General features: G+C 43.7%; 2 protein-coding genes across 3 annotated transcripts in view; one reads left to right on the forward strand and one right to left on the reverse strand.

The window, feature by feature from the left end:
• Positions 1-6,549: 6,549 nt before the first annotated feature.
• On the reverse strand, positions 6,550-15,592 carry PDHB (pyruvate dehydrogenase E1 subunit beta). The gene is made up of 10 exons (XM_088472697.1): positions 15,390-15,592; positions 15,254-15,316; positions 12,899-13,006; positions 11,692-11,754; positions 10,312-10,347; positions 9,927-10,212; positions 9,719-9,829; positions 8,866-8,957; positions 8,330-8,471; positions 6,550-7,071 (listed from the first exon to the last, which is right to left on the reverse strand). Exons 1-10 carry the CDS (start codon positions 15,423-15,425, stop codon positions 6,923-6,925), a joined length of 1,086 nt encoding a protein of 361 aa, XP_088328823.1. The 5' UTR covers positions 15,426-15,592; the 3' UTR covers positions 6,550-6,922.
• The window catches only part of KCTD6 (potassium channel tetramerization domain containing 6), a 28,772-nt gene continuing 20,616 nt past the window's right edge, over positions 15,570-23,725 (forward strand). Inside the window, exon 1 of one of the 2 annotated variants that reach the window (XM_088472699.1) lies at positions 15,570-15,657. The gene's annotated coding sequence lies outside the window, so the exon portion shown is untranslated. The other variant, XM_088472698.1, reaches the window with a different exon arrangement.

Below are 23,725 nucleotides of genomic sequence, written 5' to 3' on the forward strand. Positions count from 1 at the left end.
TGAATGGGTCTCACAAAAATGATGACGTATCGATCAAATATTGGTTCAAACCAGGTTTTTATGGGAAAGATTATCATAGCTAGTATTCTAGGCAGTGAAAATAGATGAGTTTCTATTCTTCCAAAAATAATAGAAGAGAATCAGAAAAAGTTTTTTTTTTTTTTTTTTCCTTTCTAAATTTCTCCAACTGGGCTATATGTGGATTTTGACACTCCAGAGGTGCTTCACATGAATTGTGTGTATTACTATTATAATGCAATTGTTTTGGGTCTTTTGCTGGTTAATCCTTCATACCATGCTTGCCAGACTTTATCCAAACAGAGACTCCATATTATTATTTATTAACTTTTATTTATAGGGCATGACATGGCGTCTGCAGTATTGTACATCAATAGGTTTTATCATAGTGTTTTTGGTTATCCTATATATTTGTCACTGTGTTTCTAAGACCATGAGTACGGGGATTAGAGTGTAAGATGGAGACTAACTGGACAGACAGAATCAAAGTCAGCGGTGGAAAAAAAATTGAGACAATGAATGTGCACTGGGGGTCAGAGGTCATGATGATAGGCTTGTACTAAGAAGTGGGTCTTGAAGGCTTGTTTGATGGGGTGCAGGCTGACAAAGTCTGATGGATGGAGTTCCAGGTAGACTGGCAGCATAAGCGAAATATTGGATGCGGAAGTGAGTTGATGTGATCAGAGAAAAAGTTAGGTAGCGGTCAGTGTAGGTGTAGAATAGAGAAGGGAGCGATTGAGGGCAGAAAAGTGACATGGATGCCATTGTTAATGACAGATTACAGTGAGGACATTACAGTGGGGGGCGTGGTGCTATCCAAGATAGAGTGGAGAAGGTGAGTGGTATAGATGGGGGAAATACACTGAGATTGGTTTTAGACATACTGAGTTTGAGAAGCAGAAAGCCAGAGGATATAGGGAGAGAGAGGCCAGTGGAGAAGTGGTAAATTTGTATGGAATCTGCATATAGGTGGTTCTAGAGGCTGAAGGAGATGGTGACATTCCAAGGGAGGAGCTGTAACAGGAGAAGAGAAAGGAGCCATTGCCAGATCATTGGGGAATGCTGACAAATAGAAGGAAAGGAAGGTGGAGTCAAAGAAGGAGACTGGGACAAAGTGGTTAGTGATGTAGAAAGATAACAAGAGAGCACAGTCGTGAAGAATTGAGTGTTTGAAGAAGATGATGGTCCATCGTATCATAAGCTACAGATAGGTCCAGGAGGATGAGTAGAGAGAAAGGACCCCTGGATTTTGTGGTAAGATCAGTAGTGACCCTAGAAAGGACCATTTCTGTTTAGTGGAGGGAGCGGAAACCAAACTGAAGTGGGTCAAGGAAGGATAAGAAAGTGATCAGAAGGCTGTAGCAATTACACTCCAGGATCTTGGCGGAAAAGAGAAGAATAGGGTAGATGGAGTGAGTCTAGGTAAAGAGGGATTTGATGAAGAAGGGGACTTTGCTGGATGTGAGGAACAGAATGAAGAGGTATGTGAGGTGGGAGAATGCGTAAGGAGATACTGAGCAGAGAGAATATCGGTAAATAGGGTAGGTGGAATGGGAGAGAATGGCATGACCTTCATACCCAGTGGCATAGGAAGAGGACAGACAGTTGGAGACAAGAGTATGGGGCAGGAGGAGATGGCATCAATTTTGAATATGAAATAGATGGCTGTCAAGGGCACAGAGGGTAGAAGATAAGGGAGGGCAGAGGATTGTGTTGAAGGTATGCAAAAGGCAGGTATTAGAAGACTGGGAGGAAATTAGAAACTTGAAATAAGATTGTTTGCAATAGGGCAAAACTATTTGGAGGATAGGATGAATTCAAAATGGAGAGAATGTGACTTCCCCCAGTGTTGCTCAGCAGTGTGAGAGCATTTTTAGAGTTAGTGTGCGAGTTTGGAGTACCAAGGATGGCGTATGGGCTTATGGAAGCTAGAAGTGATAATGGCAGAGTTCAAGGCTGAGGTAAATGTGGAGCTGTAAAGAGCCAGAGCCTGGTTAGGGTAGGTTAGAGTAGAAATAGGGTACATATCTAAATCTCTCTGCACATTTAACATCTGCCCGACCCGCAGTGCAAAATGGTTTTTCCATTTTTGCTTTTGCTTTGCTCCCAACTCACCCCCAAGAGAGTGACCACCAGTATAATCAAAGTAGCATAAAATAACAATAGATAATAATAGCTATATTTGAGACCCATCCCTCTCGCTGATGTTTGGGTGCATGGGGTTGTGTAATGGGAGTCACCAGCTCCAAAAGTCGTCTTCCCATCTCTGCTTCCTCTGTCTCTCTCATTTCAGTCCCCTCTTTTCTCCAACCCATCTGTCTTTTCATTTCGGATCCCCCTCCCTCTCTTTCATACCTTTCCTCTCCCCCTACACTGACCTAGTGTATCATGATGGGGCTAAAACTACTAAGCATTTGCCCGGGTATCACTAGGAGCTGGGGCCTGAACGTATGTATCTTGTGTGTTTTTGCACTGCGCACATCCTGGAACTGGGCAAACACATTTTGATCTATACTTAAGACTGAAGAGGCATAACTGTATTGTTACAGGGTCTTCTCACATAAGAACAGTTCATTAAGTGTGATGATATAACTTCAGTCTATGCAGATTTGGATATTATCACAAGGTAGGTGTACACTGATGAAGACTAGTGGTAAAGCAGGTGTACATGATATTAGGAGTATATTTCCCCCCTCCTTTTCCTATGATGTCTCGCAACGAGCAGTTGGGTTTGTCGCATGCTCCCTGGACATACAGCTACTCTGCTTAGGGGATTCTAATAGCATTATGGATCCACAAATGGACAGATGGCGGGAGTCTTCGAGATTCCATCCACAGAGAAGTGAGGGTTCTTTCAAATTTTTGGTGGAGCTGGGCTGGGTTCCTGCTTTTCCTCCACACATCACTCCTTTTCATGCATCGACCTAGCCCTGGTCTCCCATTCATTACTACCTAAACTATCCAATATTGAATATAAGACCAGGGGCATCTCGGATCATTCCCCACTATTGGCGGGTTTAGATATACAGTATGTGGTCCTAGAGGTTTACCGTTGTATAAATTACACCCATCATGGCTACTACAAATGGGTGCAAGGTTGGAATTAGAGGTTCTCTGGGAGGGCTACTTTGCCGATAATATTGGTACTGCCCCTGTAGCTATTGTTTGGGATGCATTTAAGGCATTTCTCTGTGGCTCTTTTATCTATAGGGTAGCGGAGCTGAAATTGTTCAATAAAAAGGAGACCGCCTCAGCCGGAGTACACATCAGGACAACGGATCGGCCATCCAGCTGATCTGCCATCCTATCTGATGATTGGTAAGTGCATACAAACTTACCAATTGTTGGCCCGATGTGTCTTGACTCATGTCACACATGGGCAGGCTTTTACATGTGCCCGCCCAGTTGAGCTGTTTTGTCACTGGCGGCCTCTGCAGCAAGTGTATGGGCAGTCGGCTGATCGCCCCTACACAGCAGATATATTGGCCATCGGCTGTGCTGCACAGCCTGATGAAATTCACAGACATATCGTCTGTACACACTGGCCGATGTACACACGATATATCAGCTGTTCAATTGAACGACCGATATATCTGCCTGTGTGTACCCAGCATTAGTAACTGACCTTGAGATAGTGTAGCTTGAGAACAGACTTGAGCTAGCTTGTATACAGTGGCTGGAGGCCCAGGATGCCAGGTCTGCTCACCTGACGGACAGGCTCTCACATGCACTTCAGGCAGACAAAACTGGTAGTTAGCATATCTGGTTCATGCAGACCATCCATTTCTGTTACAGAGCTCAAATTATTTGATGGTTGTGTTGCTATACCAGAAGTGTTTATAAAACCATTTATAGTACCCAGTTGAGCTGCGATGCGTCAGTCCTGAAGGCATATGTTGCTTCCGCTAGGCTCCCTTATCTTACTCCTGAAGACCAGGCCTACCTGGACTCACCCTTGACTTTAGATCAAGTTGATGCAGCAATTAATTCCTTCCCTGGGAGCAAGGCTCCTGGCTCTGTTGGTATCCCGATAGAAGTTTATAAGAAGCATGCCAGAATATTTGTATCCAAACTTTAGGAGCTTTTTACCAATATATTTACTGAGAATTCCTTGCCATCCTCTATGTCTTAGGCAATTATCACAGTGTTTCTTAAATACCCTAGGTATCCTGATTCCTATCGCCCTATTTCCCCGAATCCTACGGATGCAAAACTTTTGGCTAAAATCCTTTTCATTAGATTTAATAAGATTATTACTATGGTTAGTCACCCGGATCAGTTGGGTTTTATGCCAGGCATGTCAATGTCAGTTAATATTCAAAGGTTACATGCTAACGTGCATATCTCCAACGGGGAAGAGTCCTCCTCAGCCATTGTGTCATTGGATGCTGCTAAAGCATTTGACTCTGTGGAGTGGCCCTATGGTAGATCAAAGGTCTCACACTATAGGTCATTTATGATTCTTCTGTTCTCAAATCCTTTACTCAAATAATAGATGCCTGCTCCATATTTTTGTAGTACTCACAACGCAGGCATGCTGTCTGCTCAGTTTCCCACTGTGTCTCCTAATATAGTGCCTTCCCCTCTGAAGACATGTCTACTTTCCCTTGGACATCACAGGCCTCTCTTTTGTTCTTATTCCATTATTGTATAGTTCCATAATGGTTATAATTTACCTGATCTTTAAATGAAGATGGGAGGCAGATTTAGGCCCCCTGGCGGATGCCTGGAATAGAGCACTTGAGTCTCCTCGTACATCCACGACTCCCGCTTGCCTATTGAAATTTGGAGGTCGCTCCTCTGACCTTTGTCCTAAATACCGAGTCAGTGGTGGTACCTTTTGGCATCTTCTGTGGGATTGCCCTGTAGTCAGTGTATATATTGCCCACAAGGCAGAGTCAAAGTTTGATCAGATTTGTAGCAGGTGGTTAGAATCCACGTACGTACATGCTCCCGCAGGGAACCATGGCCATAGAGTCTAAGATATATAGTATAGTGTTAAAAGAGAGAAAATTACTATATATCGTATATTATAGTTTACTGTATTACCATCATTTTTATTATACTGTATTTTGCATTCTATGTATGAGCCATTTAGTAGATGGGATGTAGTTTGTATACTATTTATGTACAGATGGAGGGGAGCATGTTGCTTCCACTGTACATTGTAGTATATTATTTCCTTTTGCCTTGTTGTATTTTTTATTATAATTGTATAAGTTTATAGCTAATGTATGAGATTTGATGTGCAAAGTTGTAACCTTTTCACTATTACAATGTAGATATTATTTATTTATTTTTTTACCTCCTTGTCTATACCTCTCAACCTCTAATCTGCAACCGCATTGAGTCTACTCATTTTGCCTCTAGATTGTTGATGTATGCTATATCGCCTTATATTGTACGGCATGTTCTGTATGAAAATGTCGTGTGTGTGTATATACATATATATATATATATACACACACACACAATGTTGTACCTTCATTTCTTAGACAACAGCATACATCTCATATTCAATCTTCTTGGACATGTTTTAATTCTCTCCCAATTTAAGTAATGAGGAAAATAAGACTCAAGGTAAAACATTCACCAGATTGGATGGTCACAGCATTTACCAATTGTGAGTCAGTGATAATACGCCGATAGTGACCTACTCTCCTTTTATCCAGCAGCATCTCCAGAAAGATGGAATAGTTACATAAAGAGTGTATGAGGCTAGTGTAAGGGACAGTGTAAATACAAATGCTGTAAATAAAGTACAGTGTGTGACAAACATAATTGTATCAAATCAGGCAGTGTTACAGCAATTCTGATGCCAGTACCCGCACATCTAATTGGCTTTTGCATAATATATCTAAAGCTGGCCACACACATGGCGATGTGCACATGATCAGCCGATGTGTACGATTTCCCTTGAAACTCTCCCTGGCAGATCTGCACACAATTTGGTGTCCAATCTTCAAATGATCTCTCCTGCATCCAGACTTTCACAGTGCATCGTGTCCTAGATTGTCAGATCTGCCCTACTGCACGGCAGATCTGACGATGCGATGTGCGACCAGTGGGACGCACATCGCGATCGTGAATGGGGACTCACGATTCACTGAGGATTTGGCCATATTTTACATGATCTGTCGTTCCAATGTGTCGGAATCGTCCAGCTTGGGTAAAATATCGCTATGTGTGTGGCCAGCATGAAGACTCAAAGCAATGTCAGATGATTTAGGAAAAAAAAAAAAAAAAAAAAAAAAAAAACGAAGGGGAGGGAGAGACATTTTAGTGCATCTGCTCAAGCAGGGTAGCATTTTGTACTATTAAGAAAGACATTCATCCAGGTTCCATCAACAAAGGTGTCATACTGTAAGTCTTTTGCATTTTTTTTTTCTTGTTTCGTATGCAAGATGCTGTGCACCTCTTATGGTGCCATATAAATAAAGGTTAATATATATTATTAATAATAATAATATCATACTTCTAAAACCTTATCTCAAATATTATTACACAAAGACATAAGAAAACAAAAGAAGATCCCAAAACAAATCCTGGCTTTTATTGTGATACAAAGCAACATTATGTATTTCATCTTCATTACATGAACTGGCCCTACTGAGGCATTTATACAGAAGTATGGAACATGTTTATTTCCAATAAATATTGTCCACCTTGTAACGCGTTTCTCCAATATGAGACATATACACTGGATGGAGTGTTTCTAACTGACCTTGCAGTTCCTGACACCAGAGACCCTCTTATAAGTTAACTGATCTATGTAAACAAAATCAGTTTCCCAGCAATAAATGAAATGGTTTGTTTTTATAGAACAGTAATCCAGAGAAAAATAGGTGGGATAACAGATGTTAAAAAGACATGTAAATGACCATTTAAATGAGATTATATACACCTAGACAATATTTAGTGTCTTTTTAACTGCAAATATGATATCCTTTACTTGTGGTATGCAGTTGTCCTCTAATATCTTGGCGTAAGGCATGGGAATATCAGCGCCAGTCACACGGAACACAGGGGCATCCAGGTAATTGAATGCAGGTCCTGCCAAAGAATAACACTATTATATGCAAATGAGTGGCAATAAGTTGCTCTAACCATCTGCACACAGCACAGAATCTGCAGAGTTGTTAGAATTTTAACATTGTACAGACTAACTGAATTTTAGCAGTATTTGTAAAAATCAACCATTGCAGCACTTTTGTAACCACTGACGAAGGCTTGGAGGCACGATTCAGTTCTGTTTAACATTTTTGCCTCACTTTTTTTTTTTTTTACAATTAAATGGTTGTTTGGTGATGAGGATCATCTGCGTGATCCCCCTGGCCGAGCGAGCGACCGACCGACCGACCATGGGGTCGCAGATTAGGGAAAGCAGCTAGGAAATCTCCTGTAGCTGATGGAATATCCCGGCCTCTCCCAACACCGGTGACACACCTACTTTTTGTGAAAAAATTGACAACCACTGAAAGTCTGCTGCTGCTCTGTGTGCAAACACGCAGCACCCATACTGCACATGCGCAGTACATTACTGGCACCTGCGCCGATTGCCGACCATATATATGTGTGTGCGTGTAACAGGAAATATAGGGGGAAATTCAATTCAACGCAAATTGTATAGCACCGGGAGCGAGCTCCTGAAGCTAATCAATTCAGTGCGCTGTGTGGTCGGAGATAATAAGGGTGTTAAGGCGCGGTAACTGGCATTCTCTAACCAAAGTGCCGGGCGCGCGGCTGTTAGCGCTGTGCTATGTAGAAAAACAGCTGGATTTGGTCGGATTTCTCTTCGCAGCCCCAGGGGGGTGCGAGAAGATATCTTTAGCGCGCCCAAACAGCGCAGTGTATTGAATAGCTGCAGGAGTCCCTCCCGTTGTTATTCAATAGCGCGTTGTATTCCCCCCATAGATTGTAGCTCCACTAGGGCCAGGACTGATGTGAATGGCCAAATAGTCTCTGTAAAGCGCTGTGAAATATGTGTGCACTATATAAATAACTGGCGATTTATTACTTTGGCACTGGGGTTGGTTTTGGGCCTTATATGCTGCAATACCTGATACTGACTGCACTATTGAAGCATATATGGCCAGCATTATCCAGATGACCAATTTAAAAACATAAATGGACAGCTTAGATATTAGGTAAGACCAATTTAGAGAAACAGATAAAGGGAAAGAACTATTAAAAAAAATTGACTCAAGAGGGAGCAGTAATTTTTGATATCCTATTAAAATAGGTAAAGTTGACCAAGTTAACAGTGATCATCACGATATATAAAATATACACATGCTTATTATAACATTACCTTCCATTATCTTGGCACAGATTTCAGCTCCTACACCAAACTGTGGCCACCCTCCTTCTACTGTGACCAGATGGTTGGTCTTTACGACGCTAGCCTCAATTGTTTCAGTGTCCATTGGCCGAATTGTCCGCAAGTTGATGACCTTTAAAGAGACACGTGCGCTAACTAGTAAAAATATTTTTTTCACATGTGCGCAAGACAGCCCTTCCCAAATGATGGCTATTAGTATGCCATTCCCCAACATGAGATTTACTTCTCAGTTTTAAGCTTCAGACACACCATCTATAAAGAAAATAAAAAAAAAAAATCTGGCAGGGTATTCTGGGACTTGTAGTTTCACTGCACTTTGGGAGCCACAGGTAGTCAAGACCTTTATTTCTTGCATGCATTTTACAGTCTTGTTCTTATTGAGTCCATACCCATTGGTGCTTCACTGCACATGCACTGTACCAGCGCATTGTTAAAAGAGACCAAAGCAGGGGTCCTGGAGAGTGGGACTCAGCTATACGGTGTCCACTGCTAAATATAGTACTTACCTCACAATCAATTCCTTCTTTAGCCAGCACATTGGCAGCCTCTAAACAATGACCGACAGAACGTGAATGAGAGACAAGAGTGATCTGACTTCCTGTGGGTAAGGAACAGGTGTACGTTACAAACTAAACTTTTACAATTACCTGTAAGAAGCCATTAAGCCTTAAATACAAGATAATTCATCCAATTACTATATAGCCAAACATGAGCCATTGTTCTTGCTTACCAACAATTTCAGGAATTTTCTTTGTACAATACAGATGTGGTCATTGTTGCACCTGGAATGGGTATGGCAGCATGTATAACCAGTGGTACATCTGTCAAGCAACTGAAGGACCAGATCTGTATAGTCTGGGCTTCTCAGAGGCCATAATGCAGAGGTCAGACCATTCAAAATGAGGAGGTTATAATGCATGGCCAGCATTAGAGAGACTGCTATCAGTATACTTTAAGCTGATTTTTGGGCAGTATTTGAAGGTATTGAATCAAACATATCTTGTTATCAATAGCACTTTCATATAACTCATTTTGTACATTAAGTATAGCAGCCTTTTAAGTAGTAAGTATATGCATTTAAGGTGTAGCCATCTACCATTACCAAGAGACATGTAGACAAAAACTCTCTCATACCGAGCTTTTTGTAATATCAGCAAATATATATTAACACCCAAAGTAATACAGGATTTTCATGTTGTATGTACCCCTGTACACAGTTCATACAAGTGTCAGCTCCATCATCTTTGACCAGACAGACAGAAAGTTTGCCTCATAACCTATTTTAAAAAGGTCCAAATAAAACACAAAGAATGTTTAAGCTATACTGGTAAATCCCAACAGCTAAAGGCCTGTTCATACCTTGCCGTTCAATCTTCGCTTTGCCAATGGGAACAACAAAGTCTTTCGATTGAGCTTCCTCAGACAGTTCAAAGGGAACACCATACATTAACTCGTTCTCTAGCATTACCACTGTAATGGAAACAGGTATAGGTCAGGGGGGCTCCACTGGATCAGAGCAGATTGTAGTCGAGGGAAATATGTGGGGATCAATGGCCAGTCCATTTACCTGGATTATTATCCCGGATTGCTGCTTTCAGGAGACCTTTAGCATCCTCAGCATTCCAAGGGCTCACAACCTTCAATCCAGGGCAGTGCCCGTACCAGGCAGCAAAGCACTGGGAGTGTTGGGCAGCCACACCAGCCGAGGCACCATTTGGCCCCCGGAAAACAATAGGGACAGACACGAGGCCTGCTGACATGTAATAGGTTTTAGCAGCAGAGTTAATGACTTGATCAATTGCTTGCATGGAGAAGTTGAATGTCATGAACTCGCAGATCGGCCTCAATCCAGCCTGTGTTAGGAATGGAATAAAAAAAACAAAAACACCAGTACTTAATTTTCCATAGATAACAAATTGTTCTCTAAACACAAAGCAAAAATGCTCACCTACCATGGCAGCACCAACAGCAATGCCTGCAAAACCCATCTAAAAGTAGGAAAAAATATATATATTAAGATTTGCATTACTCAAAATACAGACTCATTATTTCTTCTTAAATAGAAATATATTTTTAGAAGTTCAGCAGCACCAATTGCTTTCTAGAACAATGAAAATCAACACATATGCAGCCTATATTCACAGACAAGAATAGCACACACAATATCAATGATATAGGGCTGTATTCAATTAGAAGCGAAAAGTCCGTTTCAGCGATACTTTTTCGCCAATTTCATTTATCCCCATATTCAATTAGCCCGACTTTTCGCCGGTGCGTAAAGTCAATGCATCAGACCCGGCGAAAAAGTATCGCCTATGAATAGGTGGCGAGAAAAAGCGCAGAATTGGGGTTTTGGAGTGCAGACTTCCAAAAACCACCCTGCTCCCCTTGGACAGGTCCCTAAAGGTAATCTGTGTACATTTTTTTTTTTTTTTTTTAAAGTACCTTGTGACACCCAAAGAGAGTACTTTTATTTTGGGGGCGAAAAGATAAACAAAGCTGGGGTACAAAATTTAAAACTAGCTAAATAGACTCCAGGGGGGTCCCCAAGTATGCCGCAGGTGTTTTTATGAGTGCAAGTGGATTTTTCACGTTTTTTAAAACGCCACATTAACAACTTTAAAATATGCTAGTACCCATTTTCATGTACCCCAAATTTGATGGGACTAGTTATTTTCACCAAAAAAAACACCAAAATGCTATTCTTCACCACTGTTTAAAACATGCAAAATAGCACCTATTGAGACCATTTAAAGTGGCCAAATACCTTCAGCAGGGCTATTCGGGGGTAACCAGAGTGATTCCCCATGTCAGCGCATCTTTTGGGGGTTGTCAGCCTGATTTCCCCAAAACTAACAGAACTTTTCACCTATTTAAGTTTCGCCAGGTGCCATTTTGGAATTAAATATAAGCGCAATACTTTTTCGCACCCAAAACCCGCGATGACAGCGAAAAGTATGGCAACTGACTTTTCGCTTGTAATTGAATAAGGGGCCATAGTCTAAAAATATATGACAAGCTGGTCCATAAGCACACTTGTAGAAGCCAAAGTTCATTTAACATAATACAACACAAGTTGGGCTTGTCTTTAGGATTCCACATTTTATTTATCACAGTGCTATATGTAACCTTATATCAGTTATTAAGAGATCCCACAGGCCAGATAATCGAAGCGACTACATTTTTATTGCCGACACCTAACTTTTGGCATTACTTTCTATAAAAGTGTATGGTTGTCTGTCTCCTAGAATAAGTTGGCTGGCTCCTGAATCTTACATTTTATCCACCACAGAGTAGGATGTGTTTTAATTATGCTACAGTATGACACGTACCTCAGATATAGGAGTATCCATAACCCTTTTATCTCCATACTTTTTCCAAAGACCTCTACTGATCTGAAAAACAGAAATTATGAAACAAATATATTGTGCTACTGTGTTCCTGATTATATACTCTCCCCATCGTATGATGCATGATTATTGACGACTTCTTCTTTTATTGAAATAATAACCAGTCACAAAATCTTAAACCGACAATAGGCTGCCTAACTACAGTCTTCAAATCGAGCCCCATCAAGGGCTCAGTGAAGACTTACTGCTTTCTGTAAAGGCCACCGTGGGTATGGAAGGATGCACTAGGACACTGGTGTTGTAGTTGCCTAAATAGGCTGACATGTTCCATATCCTGGTTTGTTTGCATGCTAGGACACTTATCATAACCGCTGCAGTCCCTGGTCATCTGACTACACAATTCTGTTTGACCTCAATCAGTGGTTCCAACCGGAAGTTAGCACGTTTTATAATGGTCTTTTGGCATGACCAGACTGGTGTTCCACTGTATCTGTACTCAGAATAAGCTCTGTTTCTAGATGGCTAACAACTTAAAAACCTCTTGTGATCATTACGACTTAGCTGGGTTCCTACTAGTCCACCAAACAGGTTCCTGTGTCAAATCTAGCACTTGCTTGCCTCTCCACAGCTTGTCAGTAACCATAGATCCCCTGCTGCACCTTACCACCTCAAAATCCTTTACTCTTGTTGCCTTACTGATAGCATTTCGTAATATCTGCCAAACCTGCAGGTATGCATTTTATTGTAGGGTTCCACTCAATCATAATACATTTATATCTGCTTGTTTGCATTGACACCTCTGCACTGCAGGCATTTTATATGGTTTAATTTTTATAATGCGTACAGACATACAGTCCAATTTGGTCTCAACATGATTGGCCATGTGTGGTCACATGTACTGCCACTTCCTTCATCATAGTTTTTTTTTATTTTGCAGCTTTGCCTTTTTACAAATCTGCTCATCTACCGATTGCTTAGGTGGACACCACCTTAAAAACTTTCTAGGCACCAGTATAGTGCTTTTTTTATTCAAACTGGGGATGGTTATAAATACAATGAGAGCTTCACTGTACATTTACCTAAGTGTTGGTACCAGTAACAAAAATCTCTAGTATCACTTAATTCATATCAAGTTTAATATTTCTTTTGTGGCACAGTCATTACGTGAATGTGAAACGATAGACTATACCTTATATGCACCGTCATATTGAGCAACTTCCTCCCCTAAGATAAACACCTTTTCATCTCTTTCCAATTCTTCATCCAAGGCCTGGTTTAAAGCATCCCGAACTGTGAGCTAAAACAATTATTTTGTGTTTTATACATAAAATTTCACATACCAAGTACCTCATCATGTAAGGTTATTTAAAAGAAAATATGAACAACCACAAGTTCCAAGCACTTTGACATACTTCTCTGCAAGTTAAATTGTCATGCTTCCCAGAAAAAAAATAAAAATAAAACAGACAGCAATAAGCCACTGATAAGGAATGGATAAGATGGGACATTTATAAAAACTGGTGGAGTTGTCCAAAAAAAAACAAACATTTGTTCATATTCTAAATGAGCACTGAAAAAGGTCTGTTAATATTGGCTTGCTATGGGAACCCAATCTTTTCCTTTCCCCCAGTTTACATTAATTAATTTCAAATTAGCAAGCAAATAGTGCATACATTTTTAAATATGTCAAACTCTGCCACAGCATGTATTGTACTACCAGAAATGTTCAAGGATGCATCATTTCATATTGGGCCTACTAGTATTTAAGTTAGTTTAAAAATTAAATGATAATTGAAAATATAATTACAACACAAAAATAATAACATTAACAATGTTTATTACAGTATTTACATTTTCATTTAGGGCAGTATCATGAGGGTTAAAACCAGTTCCAAAGCAAAGCGATTCCACCGTCAATACGGTGCATATATATTGCTTTGACAATAAAATTGTTGTGGTGTGACGGGAACAGAACTCTATCCACATTGTTCTGGCTGAGTCTAAAAGCACAGGAGAAGGCCACAATTTCCTTGCTAGCCACATTTTAAAGCACCCACCTGTCTTTACACTTGTCACTACATAAATTTCTGTTAGCTTCCATAACAAAGCAGTGATGGGCAACCCAATGGCATGTGCGGCTCTCCAGCCTCTGCAATCTCCCATCACTTATCCCAAGATTCTGCCACATGCCATGCAGACCTCCCACTTGCCCTCAGATCCCGCATGGGCTTCAAAACTTCCCCACTTGCACCTGCTCTAATGTGAGCTACACAGCGCTGCAAGTAGTAAGAATTAGGAGAGAATGCAGTCACAGCGATGGTCTGCGACCATGTAAAGAGGACAATACAGTATTACACCATGTAATACTGTGTGTATTATATATATATATATATATATATATATATAGCAACAAAGTCCAAATAGGGAAAAATCTAGCAAATCCAGTCCCCTGACGAAGGATGCGAAACGGCTGCTGTCGGGACTGATCGGGTTCATAAGCATGGCTCCCCGAGCCCATTCGAGGCTATTTACACTTGTGTGTGTCCTTCAAACTTTTTCTAATATTATATATATATATATATATATATATATACACACACACACACACACACATACATACATATATACACACACACAGGGTTCTCCCCAGAATTTTTTTCCAGCCGGGTGGGGGCCTTCACAATTATGCATGCCCCGGGAAAAGGGGTATCTCCCTTACCAATCCAGTCCGATAGGTCTCAGGCCGGTTCCCCAATGGCTCTCAGTCAAAAGTGCCCATTATGCAGTGCCCCCCGTAGTTTAACTTTGTCCTTATGCATTGCCCCCTGGCTGAGGTAGTGCCCCAAGACTGGTCCCTTATGTAGTGCCCCCAGGCTTAAATAGTGCCCCCAGGCTGGCCCCTTATGCAGTGCCCCCAGGCTTAAATAGTGCCCCCAGGCTGGCCTTATGCAGTGCCCCCAGGTTTAATAGTGTCCCTTATACAGTGCCCCCAGACTAGTCCTGGCCCCAGCCCAGCACTTACCTTTACTTGCTGGCCGCTCCCTCCCGCTGACTGGATCCAACTAGATCCAGCAGGTGCTCGGGGCAGGCTCCTCACGTCGCGGGTGAAGTCGCCCGCACAGTGCATCAATGGGAATGCTGGCCTCTGAAGCAATCGGAGGCTTCTTTAGTCTCTGGTCACTTCAGAGGCCAGCGTTCCACAGCGGGGGTCGGCGGGGAGAAGTGTCAGGCGACAGGCTGTTTCTGCCGGGTGATGCGCCGGCAGAAGACAGCCTGGCGAGAACACACACACACACATATATATATATATTTTAATGAACACTGAAATGACACAGATCTCACTGTTTATACAACAACATAGATGATGTGTGTTATTTGGTGGTAGTATAAGATGCTGTCGGCAATGTAGGGGAAAATATGGTGTAAAATACCTTAGTGAGACAGCTCTATATAAGCGAGGAGACATGGGAATGGGGGGGAGGAGACATGACATTGCTAGCCTCTGGCACATATACAGTACATAGAGTGACAGGGGACACGGTACCTGCAAGGCGGCTGGCGAGGTCCTGTGGAACTCTCTCTGCTGCAGGAACACCGACACACCACTCTGTGGAGACACGGAGATACTGAGCACCGCTCTCATGCCATACTCAGTCACTGCACCCAGCTCCTCTCCTTACCTTCCTCCCACAGAGCAGTCTCCTCAGCGCAGCCATCTTGCCTCTGTCCTCTGACCAGACGTCGCCCTTCGAGAGGATTTCCACCAATCACAGTGCAACACAGACTGGCCCAGATTCCGATCATCAGCTGACTCGTTTGGACCAATGAGAGGTGATGTGTGGCGACCGTATCGGTCACGCCTCCTCACAGAAGGCTCAGAAAGCGAGCGGAGAGCGTTACTCCGCAACCACCAATCAGCGTGCGGGCGTGAACTGGGAAACGTATACGGTAAGCGAAGAGGGCCATTTGTATTCAGTGCACGGCTTGTGGGAGGAGCCCTTGAGCAGGCCCTAGCTCTTTTTGCACAGAGTGGGGTGATTGCTGTCCGAGCCTCGCCCCCTCCTACATCCCTCACAAGGCTCACATCCAGACGGGGCACAAATCAGGTAAAGGTGGGCAATGGGCATGCAAAACCTTTCCTATCACATGAGGATCAGACAGACATCACTGTGATGGTCTCTGATCGCAACACTAATGCTATTTTATAATAGTATTATCTATCTATCTATCTATCTATCTATCGTCAACTGTGTTTCCAGCATCAGTATTTAGGGGGACCTCCTTGCCCCATCACAGCTACTACAGGCTAGCTTAGTAATCCTCATTTCCCTTTCCTGCAGCTAAAGCATGCCTTCGCCACTGCGCCTATTTTACAGCATTCTGATCCCAATTTTTATATTTTGTTGGAGTAGATGCTGCAGCCCTGTACCTATTTTGTCCTACAAATACACCCCAGGGGGTAAAACTGTGATATTGGAGATTGAGATAATGTAGCCATGCACTAGCCTTGCTAAACCGGAAATGCCTCCTGGAGGTAACCAAACATCTTGTGTCCCATATTATGGAAAAATGTAGAATGAGGTTCATATTTGTCAGAGGGTTAGTTGGTGGGAATCGGTATGATTTACCGCCGGACCCATGCCCGGCGGTTGGAATCCCGACAGCGGCATTCCAGCAGAGGAGGAAATCCCTATCGTCCTAGGGTAAGTATTGACTAACCTATTTCAACCCCCTAACCCTCCCTTAGGGGTACCTAACCTTAATCCCCCATTTAAGTGCCTAAACCTAACCCCCCCTTCAGCGCCGCCTAAACCTAAGTCCCCCAGGGGGAGTGCCTAACCCTAAATCCCCCCCGGGGGTGCCTAACGCTAACCCCCCTTCCCCTAGCCTAAACCTAACCTCCCGGGGGGTTGCCTAACCCTGTCCCCCCCGAGAACCCTGAACCTAACCCCCCCCCTGCGGCTATCCGCACCCGGCGTCCCTTCAATCGCCTGTCTTTAGACCCTTGCCGGGATATGACAGTCGGGAAGCCGGCTGTCGGGATTAGGTCCGCCGGCTTCCCGACTGCATACCAGTTGGTGTACAGGGTATACAGCTATTGGTAGATAAGCAGAAGGCAGATCAATTAAGATGGTGACCAACAGGAGAGGTATTAATTAAAACAATGATTTTTGCAGGATTGTTTCCAAAATATATAGTCTGTGCCAATCAATTACTGGATTATCCTTTGGAGCGCGCAGTAAATATATTATTTCTTCTTCAGGGTCAATAGAATCTACCTTGGGGTATGTAGTGGAAACGATCCATTGCACCAAACAGCTCTAGCTTTGCAGCTCCCAGCATGCATCGGTCCTCCTCCCTATATACCCCGCCCCCAGCCATAGGCATTCCGCTATTTTGTTTGGTGCGCGGCAAGTATCCAGACGCACCTGTTATAACTGCAGGACTGCCTAGGCAGTCACAGGCTTTTTTCTTTTATGATTAAATTAGTTTCAATGACTACCATGTATAGCAGTACCAGGCTCCGTTAAAGACGCAGGTACTGCGACTCCTACCTCCGCTGGGGCCGAAAACACCAGTATCGCTATATGCCCTGAGGTTCTCGGCGGCCTCAGCGTGGCTTAGCTAGCGCCTGTGCTGAGGTCCGGACTGCAGGTCTGGCACGGAGATGACCGGTAAGTGTGCGGCAGTCCTGGCATCCGGTGTAGGAGACGCATTGTTGCAGCTGCTGGTGAAGGCCTCGTGTGACGTGTCCTCACTAAGGCGGCCGGGCTCTTATCGTCTGTCGCTGGGCATGGGTAGTAGACTCACTAGTAAGCATCTACTACTAGGAGGCCAGCGTATCCTTGCCGTAAAAATCGCAGCTAAAGGTGGGTACACACCTGACAGATATATCTGCAGATGATGGTCGTTCATACACACTGAACGGCCATCATCTGCTTGTGCCCTCGGGTGCAGGGGGCGGGACCCAGTGGGTGGGCTGGGGGCGTGTCCCGCTCCCCCTCCTCGCAGCTGCTGCTGTGTGCTGACCGCCCGTACACACCTGCCGATATACAAATATGTCTGCAGACATATCTGTCCATCGGCTGTGCAGCACAGCCAATGCACTATTTCGGTGAATGACGACGTTCACCGACATATTGCGGGTACACACTGGCCAACATGCAGCAGATATATTGGCCGGTCTAGTGTTCACTCTAGCTCCGTCGGCAGGGAGGGCACCGGAGCTAGAGAGGGCACTTCCGTGCACGCCCGAAAAGGGGGCATGGCCATTGAAAAGGGGGCTTGTCTATAAGACGCGCCCCCTTTTTGACCTCTTAGGGGCGTGCCCGGCACTTACAGATATGCCGGGCAGCCCCCAAGCGCTGCCGACAGGGAGAATAGATGCCGTGCGCATGCGCCTGGCGTCTATTCTCCGGCGGTGACCGGGTCACCGCACATTTCCCCACCCGTGGGACACTGCGACCCGTGGGTGAAGACGGCACCCGCACGCTGTGAGGACAGGGCACTTTTTGCCCTCCAGAAAAAAGGGCAGGGCGCCGCGCCCTGCTAAAACAACCAAGCGGGAACGCTACTGATCAATTAATCGACCAATGTATCTGTCAGTGTGTCCCCAGCTTTAGGGGAGATAAGGCGCTCGCCCAGCTGTTCCTCCCCCGAACCAGGTGCAACTTTCAGGGTACAGTTCAGCATCTGGTTTGCTATGTTTGACCACCTTTTTTTCGGACATTAATTAAACCATAAATAAATAAATGAATAAATATATTTATTTGATAATAAACAATACTATAATAACATAAACCATAAAAAAATGTATGAATAAATAAGACAATTTAAACAAATATCTCACAATATATCATGGGCAAATTATGTGATTTTCTATAGTCAAATTCGCAATATGAGCATATTATACTCCCATTTACAAATTGATTATATTGTAGTAAAAAATAGAATTGATCAGGCTCTCTATATAATAATATTATTATTATTATTATTAAGTAGCAATATTGGTCTTGATGTGAAGCAGGATTTTAGCCAAATAATAATAATCCAAAAAATGTGCTGCTGTGGCCAGTGTCCTAATTCCAGGCTGTTATTTTGTTATAGCCACATGGCTGACACAGTTATAAATTGTGTCTATAAAAAGCGATTTCCTGAGGATTTTCTCCAGCATACATAAATGATAGTTTGTAGCATCAAAATCAGCTTCCATGAATTAAATGGAGATAAATAGCCCCCCACTGTAATTTGTGTAATCACTGTTTAATCTGCCAAACCCAGTAAAATGTATAGCAGGGTTATATTCCAATCTCGTTTCAACCCAAAATCGCAGGTTACATCACCTTAGCTCGCCCGATATTACTGGTCCCATGCACACACCACTAGACAGGGTCCTGGTAGTGTCTATCACTAAAGGTGCCCATCCACTAGAAGACAGGCAAAAGACTGCACGATTATGACATTGTAATTGTGCAGTCGTTTGTCAGTCTGTGATGTGCCTGCACTGATTGAGCAGTCGTTCAGTGTAGGCACAATCAATAATCAGAATCAAACAAACAGAAAGAAAAGTGTGAGACCTTCAGGATGCACTGCAGGATCTATTGGATAGTCAATTTTTGCTTGAATTATTGATTGTAAAACATAACCTTTATTAATAATTGTAATTAAGACCACATACAAATTAATTAAAATAGTAAGAATATGCGCTGAAAGACAAGAAAAAAAGTTTCTTATTTAAAAATTAAATAAATCGTTCCGCTGAATCACAGTTATATATTAATTATTTATTCTTGTATATTCTGTAATATTTTGTCTGTCTCTTTATTGTGACAATCTGCAGAATCAGTCAGTATTTCGCCGGATGTGAAGCCGGACATCCGGTGAAATACGTATCGGCATCTAGTCATTTCAGGCCGCTGAATCACAGCACTTATGGTCCACAAGCACAGTGTATTTACATGTACCAGCGCGTGAGTCCTGACAGGCAATAACGGGCAGCAACAGACCCGTGGCTGATATACATAACTCCACGAGGTTGTACATGTACTTTGTTATGGCTGCTTAGAATAGCACAGTGTACCTACATGCAGTGGCGTAACTAGGGCAGGGCGAGCGGGGTTCGTGCCCTGGGCGCCGTTGGACCGGCGGCGCGGGGGGGGCGCCGCCGGCCACGGTACCGGCCCGCCCGCCCTAGTTAGCCAGTGTAGCGCCGACCGCAATGAGTGCGGTCAGCGCTACACATTTGCACAGGACCGGCGCTAGGCTTCCAGCGCTGGTCCTGTGCTGCACGCCTGAGCCCGTTCCCTCCCCCTGAGCGCTTGCCCAATAGCGCCAGGAGGCGGGCTCAGGCTGTGCATAACACACTCATCGCCGCCAGCGCTGGCGGCGATTCGTGTGTTAAGCAGCAGCCAGTGAGAGTCAGATAGACTCTCATTGACTGCTGCAGCACCCACTGCAAGAGCCGGGCTTCCGTCCGGCTCCTGCAGTGGGTAATGGGACTGACGTCATGACGTCAGTCCCATAATGCTGAGCGCGCCAGCCCGGGCGGACTGGAGGGCGGGAGCGGCATCGGCATCGTGGACAGGAGCAGCGTGGAATCAGGTAAGTATATTTTTATATATATATTTATTTATTTTTAAACCTATATGCACAACGGGGGAGGGGTTGGCTACTACTGGGGGGGGACATCTACTGGGGTTGCCATTGGGAGGACCTCTACTGGGGGGGGCTACTCTACTGGGGACTACTACTTGGGGGGGGGGGGGGGACTACCACTGGGGGCATTCTAAAAGGGGCCTAGTATTACTAGAGGCACTGCACTCGGGGGACCACTAATGGGGGCAATAATAGGAAGGGCCACTACAGGGACCACTGGATAGGGGGGAGGGGTCACTACTGGGAGCCTGCATCAGGGGGACCACTACTGGGGGCACTGCATGGGAAGGGGGGACACTACTGCTGGGGGCACTATATAAGTGGCTTACTGCTAGGGGCTCTGCGGGGACCACTACAGGGGCACTAGATAGGGGGGATCACTACAGGGTGCCTGCATAAGGGGACCACTACTGGGAAAACTGCATGGGGGGACTACTATTGGGGGCACTATATAAAAGGGCACTGCATAAGGGGATACCGCTACTGGGCGCACTGCATTGTGGGGACTGCTACTGGGGGCACTGCATAAGGGGGAACACTACGTGGGGCACTGCATTTGGGGGGGCCACTACTGGGGGTACTGAGTAAGGGGAACTAATTGGGGGCTGTATAAGAGGGACCACTACTGGGGATACTGTATAAGGGGCACTACTATGGGCCTGCATGAGAGGGACCAAACTGCATACTGGGGGTACTACTGGGGTTAAGGTGCATATGGATAGGAATGTTCAGTTTGAAAATAAAGGGGTGTGTCATGTTGACACGCCCCATTTTTAAGTGACCACGCCCATTTTTTACCACGCGCGCACATGGGGGGGGGGCTCCTTTTTCAAATTTGCCCTGGGCTCCAAATACCCTAGTTACGCCACTGCCTACATGTACCAGCGCAGTGACAGCGCATGAGTCCTGAGCACCCAGGACTCCCGACAGGCAGCAATGGGCAGTGTCAGACCCGTGGCTGATATAAGTGGGCCCACGAGGTTACACATACTGTATACATTGTGATGGCTGTTTAGAATAGGAGAGAGAAACGGCTACGTAGCGGGGATCTATACTCTAATAACCGCAGCTACTGTACTAATAGAGCTGTTTTCAACTGAGGTGGGAGTTACTATATATAGAGCGGAGACTAGGTCAAATAACAATGACTATATAGGGGAATAATACCCTGTAAATTAAGGAAATAGTCAGTAAATTGGAAAGGACACAATATTCTGAGAACAGATTACGCTATGTTCGAAGGAGACAAAACTACACAATCACTTTGATTTACTACCGTAATAATACTAACACACTCCATGTGAATGTATAACTATATAAAATAAAATACTGACTGATTCTGCAGATTGTCACAATAAAGAGACACACAAAATATTAGAGAATATACAAGAATAAATAATCAAAATATATATAACTGTGATTCAGCGGAACGATTTATTTAATTTTTAAATAAGAAACTTTTTTTTCTTGTCTTTCAGCACATATTCTTACTATTTTAATTAATTTGTATGTGGTCTTAATTACAATTATTAATAAAGGTTATGTTTTATAATCAATAATTCAAGCAAAAATTGACTATCCAATAGACCCGGGAGTGCACCATGAAAGTCTCACACTTTTTCTTTCTGTTTGTTTGATTCAAGTGGCATTTAGTGAGCGAGGTAGCACCACTCCCTATTCAGAATAATTAGTGGGATATATATCATATTCCAAACATAAAGTGTATATACATATATAAAAACATATAATAAAATAATTTTGGGAGAAAGGAGATAAATAATGTCGAAGCATAAGAGAATCTTTGCTGGACTTCTTCAAAAATCCTTATCCGTAAATCAATCATCTGCAAACATGCTGAACCTGACGTTATCGTCAGGTTGACCAGCATTTTTCCACAATGATAGACGTCTAAAAGACCAAGGCCCTCATTCAGAGCCGTACGCTCTGAGCAGAGCGCACGCTCTGAATGAGGGCCGCCCTCCATGAAAATGGAGCGTCCTCCTGGACGCTCGTATAGCTGTGGGTCACCACCCACAGGCTATACGAGCGTGCAGTTTGATGGCCGCGATGGTCTTAACCATCGCGACCATCGAAACTGTGAGCCGGAGCCTGCGGTTGAGGTTTTCAACCGCAAGCTCCGGAGTGATTTTGGCTCTATTAGAGCCAAAATCACTCCCACTGACATCACTAGTGATGTCAGTGGGCCGGCTTCTGACGGGAGGCGTTCCCGTGGGAACGCCCCCGTCAGGGAGGCACGCCCCCGGCACGCCTACCAAAGGGGGCGTGCTGTCAATCAACATCGACAGCACGCCCCCTTTGATCAGACACAACGAGCGAAGGACTTTCCTTCGCTCGTCGCGTCTGGCGCATGCGCACGACGGTGCTCCCTCCGTCGTGCGCATGCTCAGTGCACACCATTGACCCACTTGTGAGTGGACAGCCGCTTGCGAGTGGGTCTGAATCAGGCCCCAAATTTTTAAAACAATCTGCAAACGATTATCGAACAAAATCGATATTGTTATCGTTCAATCGCTCATTTTAATCGTCTAGTGGATAGGCACCTTAACAGCACGTACTCAACGCTGTAGTTAAGCGGCTCAGACACAGCATGGAGTTGCGGCTTGATACAATATCATTCCACGGCCGTCTACCGTCTCTGTAGTTGTTAGCAGTGTGCAGCAGGTAACAGTAGATGGCCGCGTATGGCTTATAGCGGGTAGCTGGATATAAGATGGAATCCCCGGACTTCTATAAGGAGAAGCAGCAACGTGTTTCGGCTACCACTGTAGCCTTTTTCAAGCTGGAATGCTCTCCTCCATCTCTGAGGTGCATACACACAACGATTTTTTGAATGATTATCGTTAAACGATATCGTTTAACGATAATAGTTTGTAAAAATCGTTCACTTTCTGAGTCAAACGATGAACGATTTTCGTTCATGCGCGTTCACGTTTGTAGTTTAGTCAGACTTGTCAACTGAACGATTTTCAGTAAGTTAATATGCAAAAATCGTTTGTAGTTCTAAAAAATCGTTCATTACATTTAGTAAATGAACAACTTTAGTAAACGATTTGTTAATTTTTTCAAGGCAGAAAATCGTTTACTAAAATCGTTCATTAACTAAATCGTTGTGTGTGTATGCAGCTTTAAGCAATTTAAGTAGTATAGAAACAAAAGTCATTGGACAATTAGTTAAGTGATTTTAACCATCAAATGTCCATTTCCTCGTATTTAGCAGAGGTCATCCTAATCACTCAAATATGTCCTGCAAGCAGAACTTTCAACTGATCATGAAAAGAACAGGCAATATATAAATATTATCTCACCGACACAACAACATACAATATCCGTTTAAGAAAAG

This window comes from Taudactylus pleione, unplaced genomic scaffold (assembly GCF_031769625.1).
Source record: "Taudactylus pleione unplaced genomic scaffold, aTauple2 ptg000128l, whole genome shotgun sequence".
NCBI classification, from domain to species: Eukaryota; Metazoa; Chordata; class Amphibia; order Anura; family Myobatrachidae; genus Taudactylus; species Taudactylus pleione.

Excerpts from the sequence above, each read along its gene's own strand:
- PDHB (XM_088472697.1), bottom strand. The coding sequence starts at position 15,425 with ATGGCTGCGCTGAGGAGACTGCTCTGTGGGAGGAAG. Across the intron at positions 10,213-10,311 it reads TTGCTGTTGGTGCTGCCATG|GCTGGATTGAGGCCGATCTG; the intron begins GTAGGTGAGCAT and ends TTCCTAACACAG. Across the intron at positions 7,072-8,329 it reads CTGTGCCAAGATAATGGAAG|GACCTGCATTCAATTACCTG; the intron begins GTAATGTTATAA and ends ATTCTTTGGCAG.